Below are 17,791 nucleotides of genomic sequence, written 5' to 3' on the forward strand. Positions count from 1 at the left end.
GCCAAGTGGGAGAAAAGACCCAAAATACGCAGTCATGGTGCAGCTGTCTGATTTATTATGTTAACTTGATTGCATGTCTGAGTAAAGTGTGAAATGTTCCCAAGCATGACTCACTCCAAACACTTGATTTTGGCTGTGTGTAGTGTTTGACATTATTTAGGTGTTGTTTTTTCTGTGTAGTTCCCCTCAGACTTGTGTATTTTTGTCTATGTGATGTACTGACGAAGAAACACCCCGGTCTCACCTTCTGTCTGTGACGTCCTTTTAGTGAACATGTGAAATCCACTTTCAGTATGATCTATGCACACTCTGTGAGCTCTGAAAGGTGCTTTAAAAAGGGCAATCATGGGAACTGTAGTTCTTCTGTGGAGGGATGATGTGTAATGGCCTTATGGTAAATGCTAGAGAACCATCTTGCACAAATTCATACATTGAAAGAAGCCCTCCACCCAATGAATTCAGTTCCTCTATGTCTATGTGAATATGAACTGCATGTTAATCCATGCTTGCAATTTGTAGGATCCTTGTGGAAGTCCATTATCCAGTTCTTTCATCAACTGTTAATCATTCAACCGTTTTTTTTCTTCATTTTATAATGCTCATTTGTTGATTATGCAAGTTGTTCTCATAGTGATTGTTAATCTGCTCTAACAGGGGAAGACTGAGGAGCAGATAACGGCAGAGAGAGCCTGGTATAACACAGAAAAAGTATGGCTTGTCCACAAGGATGGATTTTCCTTGGGTTAGTAAAAACTTCAGTATTTAAGTGTCATTTTGCAGAATGCTCAAATTACTATCCTGTCATTGCTGGTGTGTGTGTTTCTGGGTGGCATTTGATTGTTGAACTTTAGAGGGGGGCTGTTGAAGCTTAGAAAATGCTTTTGATATTTTAATGTTAAAGAGGAAACCTGATGAGACTACCCCCTTTTACCTCAGGCTGTGTGTAATCAGACTCAGCACGTTTTCAGTGCTTGTTTAGATTTAATTAAGCTCAGGCATTATTAAATGGAGATACCACTGCCTCACATTGTCAGACGTGTAAGATAAGCGCTCAGGTCGAGGTCACATGTCATGTTAAATGAACTCCACGCTTTGTGGTGATGCAGCAACCCTCCTGAAGACAGAGGCAGGCAGCCTGCCAGAGGGGAAGGTGAAAATCCGCCTGGAGAGTGATGGATCTTTATTGGATGTGGATGAAGATGATGTAGAGAAGGTATTTAATCATCCAATCAACTCTGAACCACATCAATTAAAGATGACACCGGGTGAGTACGTGACCGCTTCTGACTTTGAACTCTAGGCAAACCCTCCGATGTTCGACCGCGTGGAAGACCTGGCCTCTCTGCAGTATCTGAACGAGTCGAGCGTGATGCACTCCCTGAGGCAGCGGTATGGCGGTAACCTGGTGCACACCCACGCTGGGCCCAACATGGTGGTCATTAACCCCATTAGCGCCCCCTCGATGTACTCCGAGAAGGTAAGCCGCAGCATGTGCACATAATGATGCAGCTCTTATGGAATAGAGTCAGGAAGATACTAACTGACATGTATGACCTCTTCTCTATGGCTTGGTCCTCTTTTCTCCCCTCCTTCACTGTCCTTTATCTTCTTTCCAGGTGATGCAAATGTTCAAGGGCTGCAGGAGGGAGGACACTGCCCCTCACATTTACAGCATGGCTCAGGCTGCCTATAGGAACCTCCTGACCACTCGCCAGGATCAGTCCATTGTCTTGCTGGGCAAGAGTGGAAGTGGCAAGACCACCAACTGTCAACACATCATCCAATACCTGCTCACCATTGCTGGCAGCACCAACAAAACGTTCTCCAGTAGGTTGTGAAGAATGCAGAATAATTCAAATATAGTGGATGTTGTTTTAGATGTATTATTGAGACCCCCCCCCCCCCCCCCCCCCCCAAAAAAAATGATGTTATTTTTCTTTGTTGTCTGTAGCAGAGAAATGGCAGGCAGTCTACACAGTTCTGGAGGCATTTGGGAATGCCTCCACCTGTATCAATGGGAATGCCAGTCGCTTCTCCCATATTGTCTCCTTAGACTTTGACCAGGCCGGCCTGGTGACCTCAGCCTCTATCCAGGTACAAATAACACCTTTATTTATTTATTTATTTATTTATTTATTTATTTATTTATTTATTTATTTATTTATTCATGCAAAAGTCTGCTGCTCAACCTCTGCTCTTCCTACTTACGCATATTTGCTGTGATCGTAGACAGTACATCATAAACTAGTATAGATTTTCACCAAACTCCAGCAGGCTTTGTTATTAAACGTACTTGCACTGCCTATAATAAATGTTATTGTCTGTTGTGCTAATGTCTCGTTCTGCTGTGGCCCTGCAGACTATGCTTCTGGAGAAGATGAGGGTGACAAGAAGACCAGAAGGAGAGACCTCTTTTAATGTCTTTTACTACCTGATGGCTGGAGTAGACAGCTCTCTTAGGTCGGCATGAATTCTATTATACCAATTAAATACACAATACACCCCACATCTGCACTGGATTAATACAGTGCTGATATGTTGCAGTGATGTATCACTGCTGCCCTAACTGTAATTATGTAGGCATTAGTAGACATGAGAGATGTTGACGTTCTGTTCTCATTTCTTCATCAGGACCGAGCTGCACCTTAACCACTTTGCTGAAAACACTGCATTCAGAATCATGCCTCAGACTAAGGTAAATACTACCTGTTAGTGGGAGATTGGCCTATTTCTGAACAACCAGAGAGAGAAAAAATGTTATTTTACCTTTTATAAAGCTGAATGTTTGAGTACCTTTATGTGAATGCAGCTATATCTGGCTGTCATAGCTAAAATGTGCACCAGCTGACCCTCAAATGATTAAAATTCCATTTATTATGTTTTTAGCCTTGTAAGAAACCTTCCAATAATTTATAACTAAGTGGCTGGCCCTCTTTTTGTGCATTATGTTTCTCACTTACTGTCACACAGTGTCATGATGGATTGCAGGAATTAACAAAACATGACGATTTGCTGATTATTTCACAGTCTATGCTGTCATCACTTAAAGTAGCATGAAGTAATCTTTGGCTTTTATCAACATCTGTCAGCGGCTATGACACTGAAGCAACATCAACAGTCATTTGCACCACATGTGGTGGCCTATAACAGGCAAATAACACTAAAATTGCATTTTTTAGTAAATGAAAGTGGGCCTGACAGATGGTGCAGTCTCAACAACTGGCAAAGTAATCACTGATATTTATCATCAGCTATGCTGAAGCTTTGCATATGTAGTTCATTTGGTTAATTTTACCTGATAAGAGGAGTTTTTATCTTTAATAGTTCAAAAAGAAACTTCATTTGAATGTGTGTGCTGTCTGTCAGACTGAGGATAAGCAGCGAGCCTCACAGCAGTTTTCCAAGCTGCAAGCAGCCATGAAAGTTCTGGGGATCAGCGGTGATGAGCAGAGGGCCTTCTGGCTTGTCCTCGGGGCCATCTACCATCTTGGGGCTGCAGGAGCAACAAAGGGTAAGATTTCTCACCAGATGATTTTCCATTCTACAGCTGCATCACTTATTGCATAGATAATGTCATTCATAATATACAGCAACACGTTCCAGTAGCAATGATGCAAAGGGTCATCCTTGATTTGCGCATCCAACAGCGGCACATGATGAAAGCAGCTGAAAAAAAAAACCAAAAACAACCTCGGTAGCTGAATTTGTATTAATAACACTTCATGTAATCTCAAAAATGTCAATCCTGCATTATCTCACTGTAGGTAACATCTTCAGAGTGATGCAAGACAGCTGTAATCCAGATAACTGAATTATGCATTTGCACTTTTAAAGATGTTGCACAGGTTGTTCAGCTGCTCTACTGCATTGATGTAAAGCTCAGAAATATGAAAATTCAGGCAGGAAAAAATTTGGTTATATATAAGTAGGCAGGATATTTTCCTGGTCATTACAGGACAGTGTCTGCTTTAGAGCGGACAGCACTTTCACATGAAAATAGACTGAAATCAATTGAGACTCCTTGCCACAGATGGCTCTGGTCTTCATGGTTTGAAACAGCATTGAAGTGATACGCTGTATTTTGCATATTAGATATAAACCTCTGTCAGGTTGACCTTATTAATCCTCACTAAATGATCATATTAAACAAACAAAGCACTGTTTGTGCTACAGCAGCTGATGCTACTGGCAAGCTACCAGAGTCTAATTGTTAGGAATTGCTGTTGCAGCTCAAGGACAGAAAAACATCAGTCTGATTTTGGCCTTAAGCCGTGACCAACATTTGATCTTGTCATGAGCATGCATCAGAGGACTAATGGGAACACAGCAGTCCTCTTAAACATGAGGATTTGTTCCTGAAGCTATTTGTATGATGACACCTGACGTGCGAGAGTTTGATTGTTTTATTTATTTCTTTATTTTTTACTGGAAAGTAATAGATCTGCCTCCCACAGCAGTTTGCTTTCATTTTAAAATTAGATGTCTGCCATTTGAAAAGGCTCTCAAAAACACTTTTTATTATTGGTGAGGTTAGTACTAGTCACATTTATTTTGTATGAAAAGCCCTTGCTTGAAAACACTTAGAGAAGGCTTTTCCAAGGATGGAATTATCATGCTTTTCAAATAAAGACCTTTCCAAAACAGAGATTTAAACATCTTGACTTCTCCCCTGTCCTTCAGAAGTTTTGAATTCCCTGTGTATTATTCATTTGAACTCTCTTTATTGCACCTCTGATTTGCAAATTTGAATCAAACGACGCATACTGCATCTTGCAATGCAAATCCAATTAATCTGAAGCCTGACTCCCTCTGTTTTGGAAGCAGCTCACAAAAAACTGAAGTATATCAGAATAATATACAACATATAAATCACAAGGAATGAAGAGCAGCAGCGACTCTGTGTCTTGTGTTTTTGATGTGCTCACTCTTCACTCTCTGTCTTCACTGCACTTGCCAGTCACTTGTTCAGATTTGCTTGCCAAATTATTTTCAGTGATCCCCTCCAGCTGGCTGCCAGTCTTTTCGGTGCCACTATAACACCATCCAGGAACAGTTTTAGAATTTGAAGCAATGAATATCGTCCTACCTACATTCTGCTGTTGGGAACACAGACACTGAGCACCTTTGGTCTGATCTGCTAATTGCTGGGTGACTTAAGGACCTAAACAAACAGCGGTCGTCATGAAGAAGCAAAGCATGATGGGATAAAAATTATGACCAAGAGTCGACACTTTGATGGTAATTATATTTTACCATAGAGTATTTGATTTATACAGTGAAAATACTGGAATTGGCTCTCATTTGAAAAGGTTCTTGCTGCCAGGACAGTCTGTGTTTTGTCTCAGAGTATAGCACTGTGGAAAATAGTGTTCATTGGCAGTGCAGCTTCATGGTGTAACACAAGAGGGCAGCACTGATCTCTAATCTGCCGAAACAAATTAAAGGGACCACATGAAATGAACTTTTCTCTGTATACTGTACTGTCAACACTTACATCTAACAAGGGTAGATAGAGAATAGGCTTACCACACTGTGGGTCTGGATGCTTTTATGAGCTAATATTATACATATGTCATTTTTTTTTTTTTTTTTTTTATCTTTAAGAGTCATACGCTTCTTAATGTTTGATTCAGTAATATCCAGTTAGTTTGGCAAACCCAATTTCCCCCTTTTGATGTTTGACTGGAATTTAAATAATTGTGGTGGTGAATATCTATCAAAGCAAATATTTAAATGTCTTTACTTGCCGTTACAACCATCCTGCTTATCATCAGGAAAAGTACGCGGGGGCTTCTGCAGTGCTGATGAAACAGATAAAGTGCACTACTCTCTGTGTGAAACCCCCCAGTTTCCCTCTTAAGTCTTAGAAGATACCACTTCATGGTGGATTAAAACAGAAGTTTGCGCTCATGTCTGCATGTTTCCATCACTCAGCCACTAGATTAGAGAGAAACGTGTTTCCCAATAGAGGTCTTTATGTAAATAAATTAATTGTGTCCCCTAATTATGAGTTTTGCTTTCATTCTGGGGATGATAAAAGGCGCAATTATCACTTCAATTTCAAGATGTCTTTGAACATGAAAGAGTAGTTGTAGAAGTGAGTAGATATGAGTTTAGTTAAACATAACCAAGCTGCTAACATTGTGAGCGTGCTTTTAGTGTATGTTCTCACCAGCTGTGTCGGTGTCAGCTTGACCAGAGACATAATCCTACACTGTCCGAGACAGGCTTGTCACAAAGCTACCAGGCTAGCCATGTGCCTGGGGTGGCTGGCAGAACGGCTAATGGAGGTTTTCATGCACATGTCTCAGCTGGCAGGAAACAATTTGCACGTCATGAGTGGGCCCAGAAGGCAGCCTACCTGCTGGGCTGCACCCTGGAGGAGCTCTCCTCCTCCATCTTCAAGCACCAGGCCAAGGGCACCCTGCCCAGAGCCAGCTCGGTACGCCAGGCTTCTGACGAAAATGGCACAGCAGATGCAGGTACTCCACAGACCACATTTACCAACAGATTCTTTCCTTTTCATTCCTCGCACCCCCCCACCCCCACCCCATTCTCCCCCTTTTTCCTTTGTCAATCTCATGCTGTTTCTGCACACACACACACACACACACACACACACACACACACACACACACACACACACACACACACACACACACACACACACACACACACACACACACATGCCTCTGCTCATCACCTGAGGGAAATTGCATGCTGTGGAGAAAGTAAAGCTTATCTTAGTAATGAATACCACAGCTTAACAATGGCTATTGACGGATAAGTACACACACTATGTCGGGACAAGCAATTTTGGATCTACTCTTCATTCATTGTCCTTGAAATCATAATTGCCTCACATTGATTTTTCACGTGTGCAAGTCCTCCGACTTCCATCACGACGGTAACACACTTTGAAGGGCACCAGAGTCAAGTCTGTCACAGCAGGGATGGACAGAATTCACCTCTGTTTCACCTTTCCTGTGTCTCCCCTCACATGAGAACATGCAGAACAGTCGTAGATGTGTATGCGCACGTTAAAATATTCCTCAGGCCCCATGAACACACTATTTTGTGTCATAGTGGAATGAATTAGGGGAGCTTAACAGGTGGCCATTGCCGCTAGGCACAGACATGAGTGTGTGTGGTTTGATCTGACCAATTCGGAAACACCTGAGTCCCAAATGACGCGGCTTTACACAGACAATTTCAGACCCCGGTTTGAATACGTTATGCCTGTGGGCGTAATATGCACAAATATGATGTTATTGTACATCCTTTTAGAGGCAAATGTTGTGACCATAGTTTTATTCTAGCTTTTACGGCTCATTTCTGTTTCTAATTCAACTGGTTTTCATGTTCCCAGGATCCAAAGCTACAGCCATGGAGTGTTTAGAGGCCATGGCATCTGGGCTCTACTCCGAACTCTTCACTCTCCTCATTTCTTTAATAAACCGGTTAGTGTTTTTCATCTGGTACTGTATTAAAGCTGCACTGTTTTTAGCTGTACCTTTACACATGGACACCTGCAGATGCTGTGTGCATAATTTAATAAATACCTTAAATTCAGCTTGACATATTTGATACCTTTTGAAATCTTTGCATCTTACCTTAGTTTTCGGGGGTTTTAAGCAATACTTGTCCAAACTGTCGTTTTTTTAATGGGTAGCTTAGTAGTGTAAGAGGGTGTTTTAACTTGACTTGGGTTTGGGTTTCTGGATAGATTCAGGATTATGTGTGGGGAGGGTTAAAGTTAGGCTTGTGGTGCAGAGAGCTAAGGTTAAAGCTAGGGGTTATATGCAGCGAATGCGATCAATAAAATGTTGCCTTAAGTATCACATTGGTAATGTTGCTGTGTACGTGTGTGTGTTTGCCCTGTGTGCCTCAGGGCCTTGAAATCCAGCCAGCATTCCCTGTGCTCTCTGCTCATTGTGGACACACCAGGCTTTCAAAACCCAAGGCTGGCTAAGCGCGAATGCAGCGCAACCTTTGAGGACCTATGCCACAACTACACCCAAGAACGTCTGCATACCCTCTTCTATCAGCGGACCTTCGTTCAGGAGTTGGAGAGATACAAAGAGGTAAAGGCGTGAAGTATTATGCACCACGCATACATACAACCTCATTCTCGTCATCTCTTTCTTCCTCCTACCTCTTTCTCCCTCTCCCTTTGTCTGCTGCTTTCTCTCTGATATATCAACTCCAATAGTGTGTGTGTTCACACATCAGATACGCTATCCCTCCCACCTGTCACAAGCCGTGGCGAGCCATGTTCACGTGTTAGACCTTCTCATTAGTGATGCCAGTCTTCACCTCTTCTGCTGAGATCAAAGTAAAGTCACTCACAACTGCCTTTGGGAGACACGCCCAGTCGCACAGCAGTGGTGTTGCTGCCTGATGAGGGAACTATTTTTCTTCTGCCCTCCTTTGATTTCTGTCTCGCGGTGGTGGACCACACCATCTGGACACACTTATCCCTGAGAATTTATGATATAAAAGGATAAATATTTGTTCATTACTAACACAAATGTATCCTTCTTTATTACTGCTGGCCCAAATCGAATGTCAGAAATATCCTTTTTGTTTAAACCTCAGCTGATAGCACACTACAGTTAAGCAGAAATCATCATCATATTACTTTTAATACAAGGATCCTGGGATTCCCCACCCACATCCCCACCCACGGCCCCTGCCTGGGAGAAAGGGAATTAGAGCGAAATGAAGTATTGCATAAATCTGTGTAATTCTCTCTTGTCGGTGCATCTTGAAAATATATGAAGCTGTGAAACTGTCATTGAAAAGTGGGTCAAACTCATTTAAAACAGCACACTGTATCAACACTGGCAGTGACAGGCAGGTTAAACTGCGTTGCGCACAACAGGAATGTGCTTTATATTTTCAAATTCAGTGCTGCGAGTGCTGCAACTGTGTGGATAGTTTCTGGATTCCCTCTGCACGCTGACTCTCCACAGCAGAGAACAAAAAATCATTTAAGCTACTTCACATACACAGTCAACTCGAACACTGGCATCTGTCATGGCCACACTATTAGAACTGCCAACATTTTCCCACATTTCTAGTGCAGCTTGCACTTTGTCACTGTGAGCTGCTGCCTGTTTTGCTCTGGTGAAGCTAATTTAATATATTTATTTCCACTTTATCTCAGAAATGCTATTATCTGCAACACTAATGAAATCTTTCAGAGTTTCCATTTACCTATAGGAAAACCAGTCTTTGTAAATGCCAAACGTTCGTGTTATTTTAATAGATTTGCTGTGGCTTTTAGTTTTCTTACACCTAATGTGCCATTGTTTTTTCATTTCAGTATCCATAACAACCTTGCCTGCATCTTCACTAGATACACGACGATGAATCAGGATTTGAAATTGCTTTGATGACTGGCACCTGTGTGTATAGTTGCAGGACCAGCGCTGGCTGCAGCTAACAATTACTTTGATTATCAATTAATCTAACAGTTATTCTTGTGATTAAATGTCTGAAATAGCTATAATTATATGTGTACAGAATTTACCATGGTCCAAGGTGATGTGTTCAAATGTCTTGTTTACAATCCAGAAGCCAAAGACATTCACTGTCATCGTAGCGTAACTCCTCAGAGCTGAGAAGTTAGAAAAATGTTTTTCATTTTGCTGGAAAAACAACTGATGAGCAATTAACCACTTATCAAAAGAGTTGTAAATTAATTTTCTGCTGATCAACTAATCCATTAGTCGTTGCAGCTCTGCAACATTACCACATTGTGATGTTGACATTCACACTCGTGTTAGCGAGGGTCTCGTGGAGGCGATGTCACAGGCTTCATAGCAGCATGGGATCAGGAAGGTTGTGTTTGACCAGTCAGCTGTGTTTAGAGCTCCACTGTTCCTACTAATACCTCAACACCATGGATTTCTAAGGAGCAGGAACTCTGACCAAATCAGGAACTTGCAGTCCGACTGTAGTTCCGTAGATTCCTGTGTGTGCGGAAAAGATCCTGTGCTTGAAAAAGGACAGTAAGCTCCTCACTCAGAGAAACATGGTTACATAATGTAAGATAAGATAAGATAAGCCTTTATTGATTCCCAGAGGGGATATTCAGACAGAAATAAGTACAGATAAGTAGACAAGGTAAAAAGGGGATATGAAACTAAGAAAGAATGGAAGTAAAAATAGACTACAAGGCAAAGGTTACAGTGGGGTGATGATTTTTTTTTTCAAATAACACACAGTAACACAGAAAATTGTGACACTAAACATTTTATAGTTTGCACATGGAGCAAAACAGAACAAACCTGGACAATATTATGTGGACCTTTCTAGAAGTTGCAAGACAGAATTGGATTTCAAGCAGATGCTTAACATTGAACTTGGCTGTGTTGAGTCACAGCTGTCTACAATCTGATATCACTCATTCAACATTCAGTTTAAAAGGAGCAAAGTACTCATTCAGCTGTTTTTTGTCAGTGTTTACCACACTGAACATGGAGAACAGACTAAACAGAAGCAGAGAACTGCCTTAGGAGGTCAGACAGGAGATCATAGCCAACTGTGAACAACCTCAAGGCTACAAGTCCATCATCCAAAGACCCTGACGTTCCTGTGTCCACCATGCACACTGTTATCAAGACGTGTGAGGCCCATGCTACTGCAGCCGACCTCCCTGGAAGAGGATGCAAGAGAAAAGTTGACCAAAGACTGTCCCAAAGGATTGTTGGAATGGTGGAGAAAGGACCTCGGACATCTGCAAAAGATCTTTAAGCTGACCCTCAGTCTGTCTGTATTAATATATTTAACCCTCTCATCCAGCTGCACACTTGGAGGAGCTGTTTTATGATAATCAAGCCCTGCAGTTAAATGTATTTTTCTATGTCCATATAAAGATATTTATCCAGGCCAGTGAGCTGCCCAGCATGCGAAAACCTATGTCAATCACTGCATGGCTTTCTTAAAAGTGAATCCAAAATCTAATCTAAGCAGATTTGTTTTTCTCAAATTCTTTTATTTTCACCAGAAAAATTTTGTTTTTCTTTTATTTAGCATCGTCACAAGTCATTAAAGATTCTGTCAATCTGCCTGTCTTCCCTCAGGAGAACATAGAGCTTGCTTTGGACGACACAGACCCCAGCACATCTCTGTCTGTAGCCGTGGTAGACCAAGCCTCCAGCCAAGCCCTGGTAAGTTCAATGTTTTAATGTGTCTCTTGTCTTCAATTCTGTCTCAAACGTCTGCATGTTTTCATGCATAAATCTGCTGTTGGTATAATAGCTTCCCTCTGAATGCTTCTCAGAGCACCTAAGGGACTTGCATCCCTTTCATGATCTATTTTCAGATGGTAATCTCTGGGCACAACAATGCATGTCATCTTTTAACATCAGAAGTTTTCTGTTTTAAATATTGAAAGGTGTTTGGCAGAGGCTGGAAAGAGAGGGAAGGAACAGGAGAAGAAAGGTTAGAGAATTGACTTCAAGAAAGAAAATCGATGTTTGGCCTTTGCAGCCTGTGATCTGCACCATGGAAACAGAAATGGCAGAGTTTAGAGAGTCATAGATCACTGTGGTATAATTCCAATGTGTTTGGTTTGAGTGCTTTACTTTTTAAAGGGTCCACGCTCAAATGAGAATGTCATCAGAAGCAGTGAACTGCAGTGCATCACACTACAAACCAAAGTGGAAGAAAACACAGATTCTTCAAAGTCATTTCTAAAGTCAAGTCAGATCTGCTGCTTAGACTGAAAAGACATTTTGATCAAAGGTGGTTCTTTTTTTTTCTTTTCTCCTGTTGTAGCTCAGATGTCCATTATCACAAACAGCCTTAGTAGCCATAGTTGTCACATGTCTCCTGGAAACTGATAGTCTGTGCTGTGTTTGAAGTCAGTGTAGTGTGCACCGCTGATAAGGATGTCTCCAGTGGAACTTCCTGATGGCTGCTGAAACAGTTTTTGGCTCTGTGCTCCCAGGGCGGATTCAGGCATTAGCCATGCTAACCGAGCTGGCTACCTCAGCGTGGAGCTCATTGTCATCCACAAGACAATAGAGGCTTATTTGAAATGTCTTTGGACCAAAAGTGTATCATTCAAGCAGAGGACTGAGCAGAAACAGTGTGCCTTTGAGTTCTGCAAAGTAAAGCCCAGTAAAGCCACACTTACCTGTTTGATATAATACAAGGACACAACAGAACCTTTCCCACGCACTTATTCCATGATCATCGATGCTGGTGTGACTTTTATTTTCTCCTCTGTGTTCACACTAATTGTAATACTAATTGTATTACTTTTTAATCCCTTTTCCCACGCCCCTCTTCGCATTCATGAACTCCCTGTTCGTTTCCCTTTTGATTAGACAGAAAAGCTAAATTGATGATGCCATTATTGCAGAAACTGCCCCCAGGGTGCAGAGACCCAAAATGCTTTTGAAAGTTTAATTTCTGATGCTAGTGTTACTATCGGGCCTATCACAACCGGCTCATGCTGGGAAAACATACGGTACGGCATTCTGCTTTTACTGATATTTAGTGGAACAGAATATTGAAGGAAACACTGATGATACAGGCCAGCGTTCAGCATTCAGGAGGATACTTTTCACAACCTTTCACAAGAAGCAGTATCTTCTTTTATTCTGCACTCAGGAGGTGGATAAAGAATGAAGTCTGAAATATCCTCTGATCCATCAGTGTGTTCCCATTAAATTAAAAAGCACACTAAATGTCCTTGTGGCAAGGTGGTTTGTTCCTCACTTTGTTGGGGACTGAATTATTTTTTGAGGCAGACACTATTCGAGGGTCAAATAGGGAAAATGTAAAGTAAGATAAATTCAGGGCAGTCATGAGTTAACAGTCATTTCTAGCCATGGACTAGTCCCTGAAGCACTGAAGGTAAAGCAGATCGCTTTGTGTCCAGACAAGGACCACGCTAAGGACCTTTGTGCATATGCGTCTGTGTGTGTGTGTATGTGTTTATTTGACAGGTACGGACAGTGCGAACAGATGAGGCGCGTGGGCTGTTGTGGCTGATGGAGGAGGAGGCGCTGCAGCCTGGGGGGTCAGAGGAAACCCTGTTGGGACGTCTCTTTAGCTACTACGGCCCTGCTGAGGGCGAGAGCAAAGGCGAGGAGAGGACACACATGCACACATAAACTCAGATTTGAAGCTAATGCAAAGCGTGGCAAGCTTTCTACCCCCCCATAACAATGTTTGAAGAAATTAACAGAAAAATTGTAGTGTATCTTTTCAACAGCAAAGCTAATATGAATATTTGATCCAAATATAGCTGACATTATATGAAAGTTCATCTCTGTTGTGCTATTTGCCATCATTTATGAGAGCAGAATCATTCTTTACTCTCTTTCACACTATTTGCCAACTCTGGCTGGAGGTTTAATTTTAGATAAAGACATTTCCTATAATAGATTATGCACAAAGCACTGTTTGACAGATTGACCGGTATCATACTGTAGATAAGTCAGACAAATCCTTTCTATGTATATTGTTGGCAACCTTGACAACTGTTACTTGCCAAGTTTGCAGCTTATAAAAATTCTTCTAGTGGAACTAATAGAGAAAAAAATAGAGGGCAGATTGTCATTGCAGCCTTCCAAAACAACAGCTGAAAGCTTCTCATTCATGCTCTTCAGACAGACAGACAGACACACACACACACACACACACACACACACACACACACACACGCACACACACACACACACACACACACACACACACACACGTGAATAGTTAGCATACATATTAGTAGTGTATTGGCTCTTTATTAGTTTACAGGTAAGAGTTACATTGTTAAGCTTGTAATTCATATACAACAGCTTTCTTACTAACAATATGCAGTAATTAGGAGGTTATTGAGGGAAAACTCTTATAATGATAATAAGTGATCTTTTTCCCTCCACTTAATCACCCATATGTCACGCTGGAGTCATTATTTATGACAGTACAGTAACATGGATTTAAACATCTCACTCTAAAACTGCATGCGCAGGCAAACAGGGCCCGTTAACAACTAGGTTGGGAACAGATTGTCTTTTATTATCATTGCATCAGTAAAGTTTATGTAGGTTTGTGACAGACTGTACATCCCAGAAGATGAATCAGCTTGCTTTAAACCCTTCACGCAGACGGTGTTAACATTTTCCTGAACTCCCGAAGGAGACATTGTTGACATGTTCATTTTTGTCATCTTGCTGCATATGGACAGTGAGTCAGGGAATCTCACACTACCTCCTACATTTACACCAGGTCACACATTCCTCCTGAAGAGTGAAAAGGATAATCATTTCCTGCTGGGCCACAGCCACGGGACTGATTGGGTGGAGTACAATACATGTGGGTGGCTGAACTACGCCAAGCAGAATCCTGCCTCCACCAATGCTGCAAGCCTCCTGAAGGACTCCCAGAAGTATGCATCGACCAGGAAATGTCTATCTTTGGGGGGTTGTCACATGAATTATTACTTTAGAGGATTTCTGCAAAACCTTAGGCTGAAGTAGTGTGTCTCTTGCAGGAAGATAATCAGCTCATTGTTCATGAGCCGAGCGAGTGGAGCAACTGTTCTGGCTGGTTCCATTGCAGGCCTTGAAGGTGTTTCACAGCTGTCCTTGCGACGGGCCACAAGCATGAGGAAGACCTTCACCACAGGGGTGGCTGCTATCAAGAAGAAGTCTTTGTGCATCCAGATAAAGCTTCAAGTGGTGAGAGGAGATCTGTCACCCAGCACACTGAGAATCAACATCCCAGACTGCACCCTTTTTCATTAATTGGTTCCTGTTTGGTTTGCTAACAAGTTACTGGAGAACTTGCGATGAGTATATCAATGCTCATAGTTGTGGATTTGTACTGTCGTGTACTTTGGACCTTATCGCAGTAACAAATGTTACTCAATGCAGCTTTAAAGAAAATGGATGAGATGAAGGCCAGTATTTGGACCGCACCCAGAGATAGATTCAGGAATGATATCAGGCCTGGTGTTAATGTGCTATCAGAGGAGTTCTGCAGCTATTTTGCTCCCAACCTTATTGCCTGACAAGAACATTATTGGATGATTCTGCAAAAGCCTGGATTATGTTCACAGCCAATGTCTTTTGGCAGTGTTCTGGCAAATAAATTATTAAGCTATGGTTAGGGATGTTAACTGTGAGGTGCGGACTCATCCAACATAATAATTTCCAGGAATACTGGGCTGTTTGCTACCCCAAACCTGGTATTTAAAAATTAAAGGAGCAACAGCCAAAAAAATAATGAATAGTCCTTTCTGGCAGCAGGGAATGCAACCTTTGGAAGAGTGAGGACCTAGAGTTAGTGTGAAAATGTGTGTAGTTCTCAACACAAATGGGTAAAAGCTAAAAACATTTAGCCATCTATGGAAATCCACAGCAAACCTTTAAAGAATACAGTGAAATGAAACACACTAAAACCAGATTTTACAAATTGAGATGCTGTTATTATAATCTGCCTTCCAGTGTTGCCATAGAATTACTGCATGCTTTAAAATAGCATCATACAGAGTTAAGATTAGATTTAACCTGCATGTGGGTATTAAAACTCTAATTTGTTCAACGTTAATAGTAAATGTAATTATGCATGTGCATGTCACGTTCCAAAGCATTTGTTTATTTAAAGTAAAGAACTTGAGCTGTTGATTACACAGAGTGGAAGATACTGCATTGGTTATGGCCTGTTCTTACCAGAGTCCCTTACCCTGCTCTCTCTTTTCCAGGATGCTCTCCTTGATATGGTGCGGAGGTCCAGAATTCACTTTGTTCACTGCATATTGCCCAAGGCGGATGCCCTCAAGGCTTTGAGTGGATCCCTGTTCAAAGGAGGAGAATGTGAGGCTCAAGGGGAGCATGGAGATCATGGCTTAATGCAGCTGGATGTAGCCTTGCTCCGTGCTCAGCTGCGTGGCTCCAAGCTGCTGGATGCTCTACGGATCTACAGGCAAGGTGAGGGGGTTGCTGAAATCAGATATTAAGAACAGACTGAAAGAAATCTAACCAAAATCTGATCTTTTTTGTCCGCACAGTCCCTTCCAAAACCTCTCTTTGAACATTCCCCTGAATATGATGCCGTTATTCAATCCTGACCTTCGCAGGTTACCCCGATCATATGGTGTTCTCTGAGTTCCGACGACGCTTTGACGTGCTGGCACCGCACCTCACCAAGAAGCATGGGAGGAATTACATTGTGAAGGACGAGAAGAGAGTGAGTCAATCAGCGAGAGAGGAAAATGTTCAGCTCTCAGCTCTCTGTGCCCAAGCACAGTGAAGATTAATGTTGTGAGGAGGCAGCTTCATTACATCTGCCCCTGATTTGTCAGCAGCCAACTGACAGAGAAATAAACCCTCATTCATCAGAGCCACTATAATGATCTAATCAACTTAACCTTATCAGTATCATGCCTGTTAAAGAGGCACAGCAGTATTGTGGCTTAGAGAGTACTTTACTGAATTCAAAGCTACAAATAACCATTCAAGTAGCTGCACTCATCATTTTTTTGGTAATGTGAACATGGGAAAATAGCTGCCAAAGTTTCTCCCTGTTGCTTTGACAGTGCAGGTGTTTCACCTCTGCAGAGCTTTTGTTTTAAATTTATGAATAATGATTCTGGAAAAAAAAAGAAGAAGAAGTTTTATTCTTAAAAGTTAACTATCTTTGAGGACGTGCTGTGCGTTGGTGCATTGGTCCTCTGCAAGAGAGGTACCGGTTGAAGTGCAGTGGAGGGAAAAAGAATACAAAAGTTTGTTTCTAGAGTGAAATGAGGGAGAGAGAGAGAGTGTGAAAGAATGGGGTTGAGGAAGAGAAAAGCTCTTTTCCCCTGTGTGTGCGCACTGGGGCTGAGTTTCTGTGGAAACACTGGCAAACAAAAGCCCCTCAGTGCTCGTGGCAAACCTCTCCTGGTGTAATCTAGATGTGGTCTTTCAGGCTGGAGGCTCAAGTGGAGAGAAGAGGCTGAGACAACAATACACCTACAGTATGTACATGCTGGTAGATGGACAGGGAGAGGCTCCAGGCTGGCTGAAGGTGTTCCTCTGCATAGGATTTATGTGTTCAAAGCTGCAATAGGGCCAAGACCATCAGGGGGTCATGAGGAATAAGCCAGGAGCAGGTGGATTCTGTGGGACATGTAGTAATTGGTATGTGGTTGGGGTTGGGAAGCTCTGAGGAGCCAAACTTTTTTCCCATGCTTGCCGAGTTACTTTCGAAACAAAATCCAGCCGGGTATGGATGTGATAGAGGAGAGGAAACTGCACTGTACCATTAGTTCAGCATGGCAACTTAGGGGAACTGTGGACTACTGAAGTGTTGCAGTGTCAGTAGAAGTTCCCACTGGGTCCAGCAGTTGAAAGACTTAAGTGTGTGTGTGCATATGTTTGTGTACATGTGTGCCTTTCCCCAGGCTGTGGAGGAGCTACTGGAGTCCTTGGATTTGGAGAAGAGCAGCTACCACATGGGTCTGAGTAGGGTGAGTAATGCCACCACATCTCATTGATAAACAGCTTTAAAATGCTCAAATAAACCTTTGCTGTGAGTCACTGCCAGTTTCGCTCTTCTTAAAGCTCAGCGCACAGCTCTCTTTATCCTTTTTTTTTCTTTGTAAAGACACTGGCTGTCTGGGGGAGTGTGTCTTTCATTACACCTGTCCGTCTTTAAGGTTTGTTTGCCATCCTTTTTTGGAGCGTTGCCAAGCTTTCCCCCTGCTTCCCCTCTCATAGCCAGTGGCCACCCGAGAGACACGTCTCTACCCTGCCCGACTGTGTGACTGTAATTCCCTCTTTCTTTTCAG

The 17,791-nt window shown here is 42.2% G+C and overlaps 1 protein-coding gene across 1 annotated transcript in view; it reads left to right on the plus strand.

Moving 5' to 3' along the window:
* The window catches only part of LOC139344381 (unconventional myosin-XVIIIa-like), a 57,036-nt gene that overhangs the window by 15,365 nt on the left and 23,880 nt on the right, over positions 1–17,791 (plus strand). Inside the window, exons 3-20 of the mRNA XM_070982488.1 lie at positions 655–742; positions 1,107–1,213; positions 1,301–1,477; positions 1,617–1,827; positions 1,952–2,094; positions 2,360–2,460; positions 2,632–2,695; positions 3,367–3,511; positions 6,312–6,482; positions 7,370–7,460; positions 7,892–8,084; positions 11,091–11,177; positions 12,966–13,104; positions 14,248–14,407; positions 14,513–14,699; positions 15,725–15,950; positions 16,100–16,209; positions 17,405–17,470. Of these exons, the coding sequence (XP_070838589.1) occupies positions 655–742; positions 1,107–1,213; positions 1,301–1,477; positions 1,617–1,827; positions 1,952–2,094; positions 2,360–2,460; positions 2,632–2,695; positions 3,367–3,511; positions 6,312–6,482; positions 7,370–7,460; positions 7,892–8,084; positions 11,091–11,177; positions 12,966–13,104; positions 14,248–14,407; positions 14,513–14,699; positions 15,725–15,950; positions 16,100–16,209; positions 17,405–17,470 (2,466 nt within the window). The remainder of the gene's footprint in view (positions 1–654; positions 743–1,106; positions 1,214–1,300; positions 1,478–1,616; positions 1,828–1,951; positions 2,095–2,359; positions 2,461–2,631; positions 2,696–3,366; positions 3,512–6,311; positions 6,483–7,369; positions 7,461–7,891; positions 8,085–11,090; positions 11,178–12,965; positions 13,105–14,247; positions 14,408–14,512; positions 14,700–15,724; positions 15,951–16,099; positions 16,210–17,404; positions 17,471–17,791) is intronic.

The sequence above is a fragment of the Chaetodon trifascialis genome, chromosome 16, assembly GCF_039877785.1.
Source record: "Chaetodon trifascialis isolate fChaTrf1 chromosome 16, fChaTrf1.hap1, whole genome shotgun sequence".
Taxonomy (NCBI): Eukaryota; Metazoa; Chordata; class Actinopteri; order Chaetodontiformes; family Chaetodontidae; genus Chaetodon; species Chaetodon trifascialis.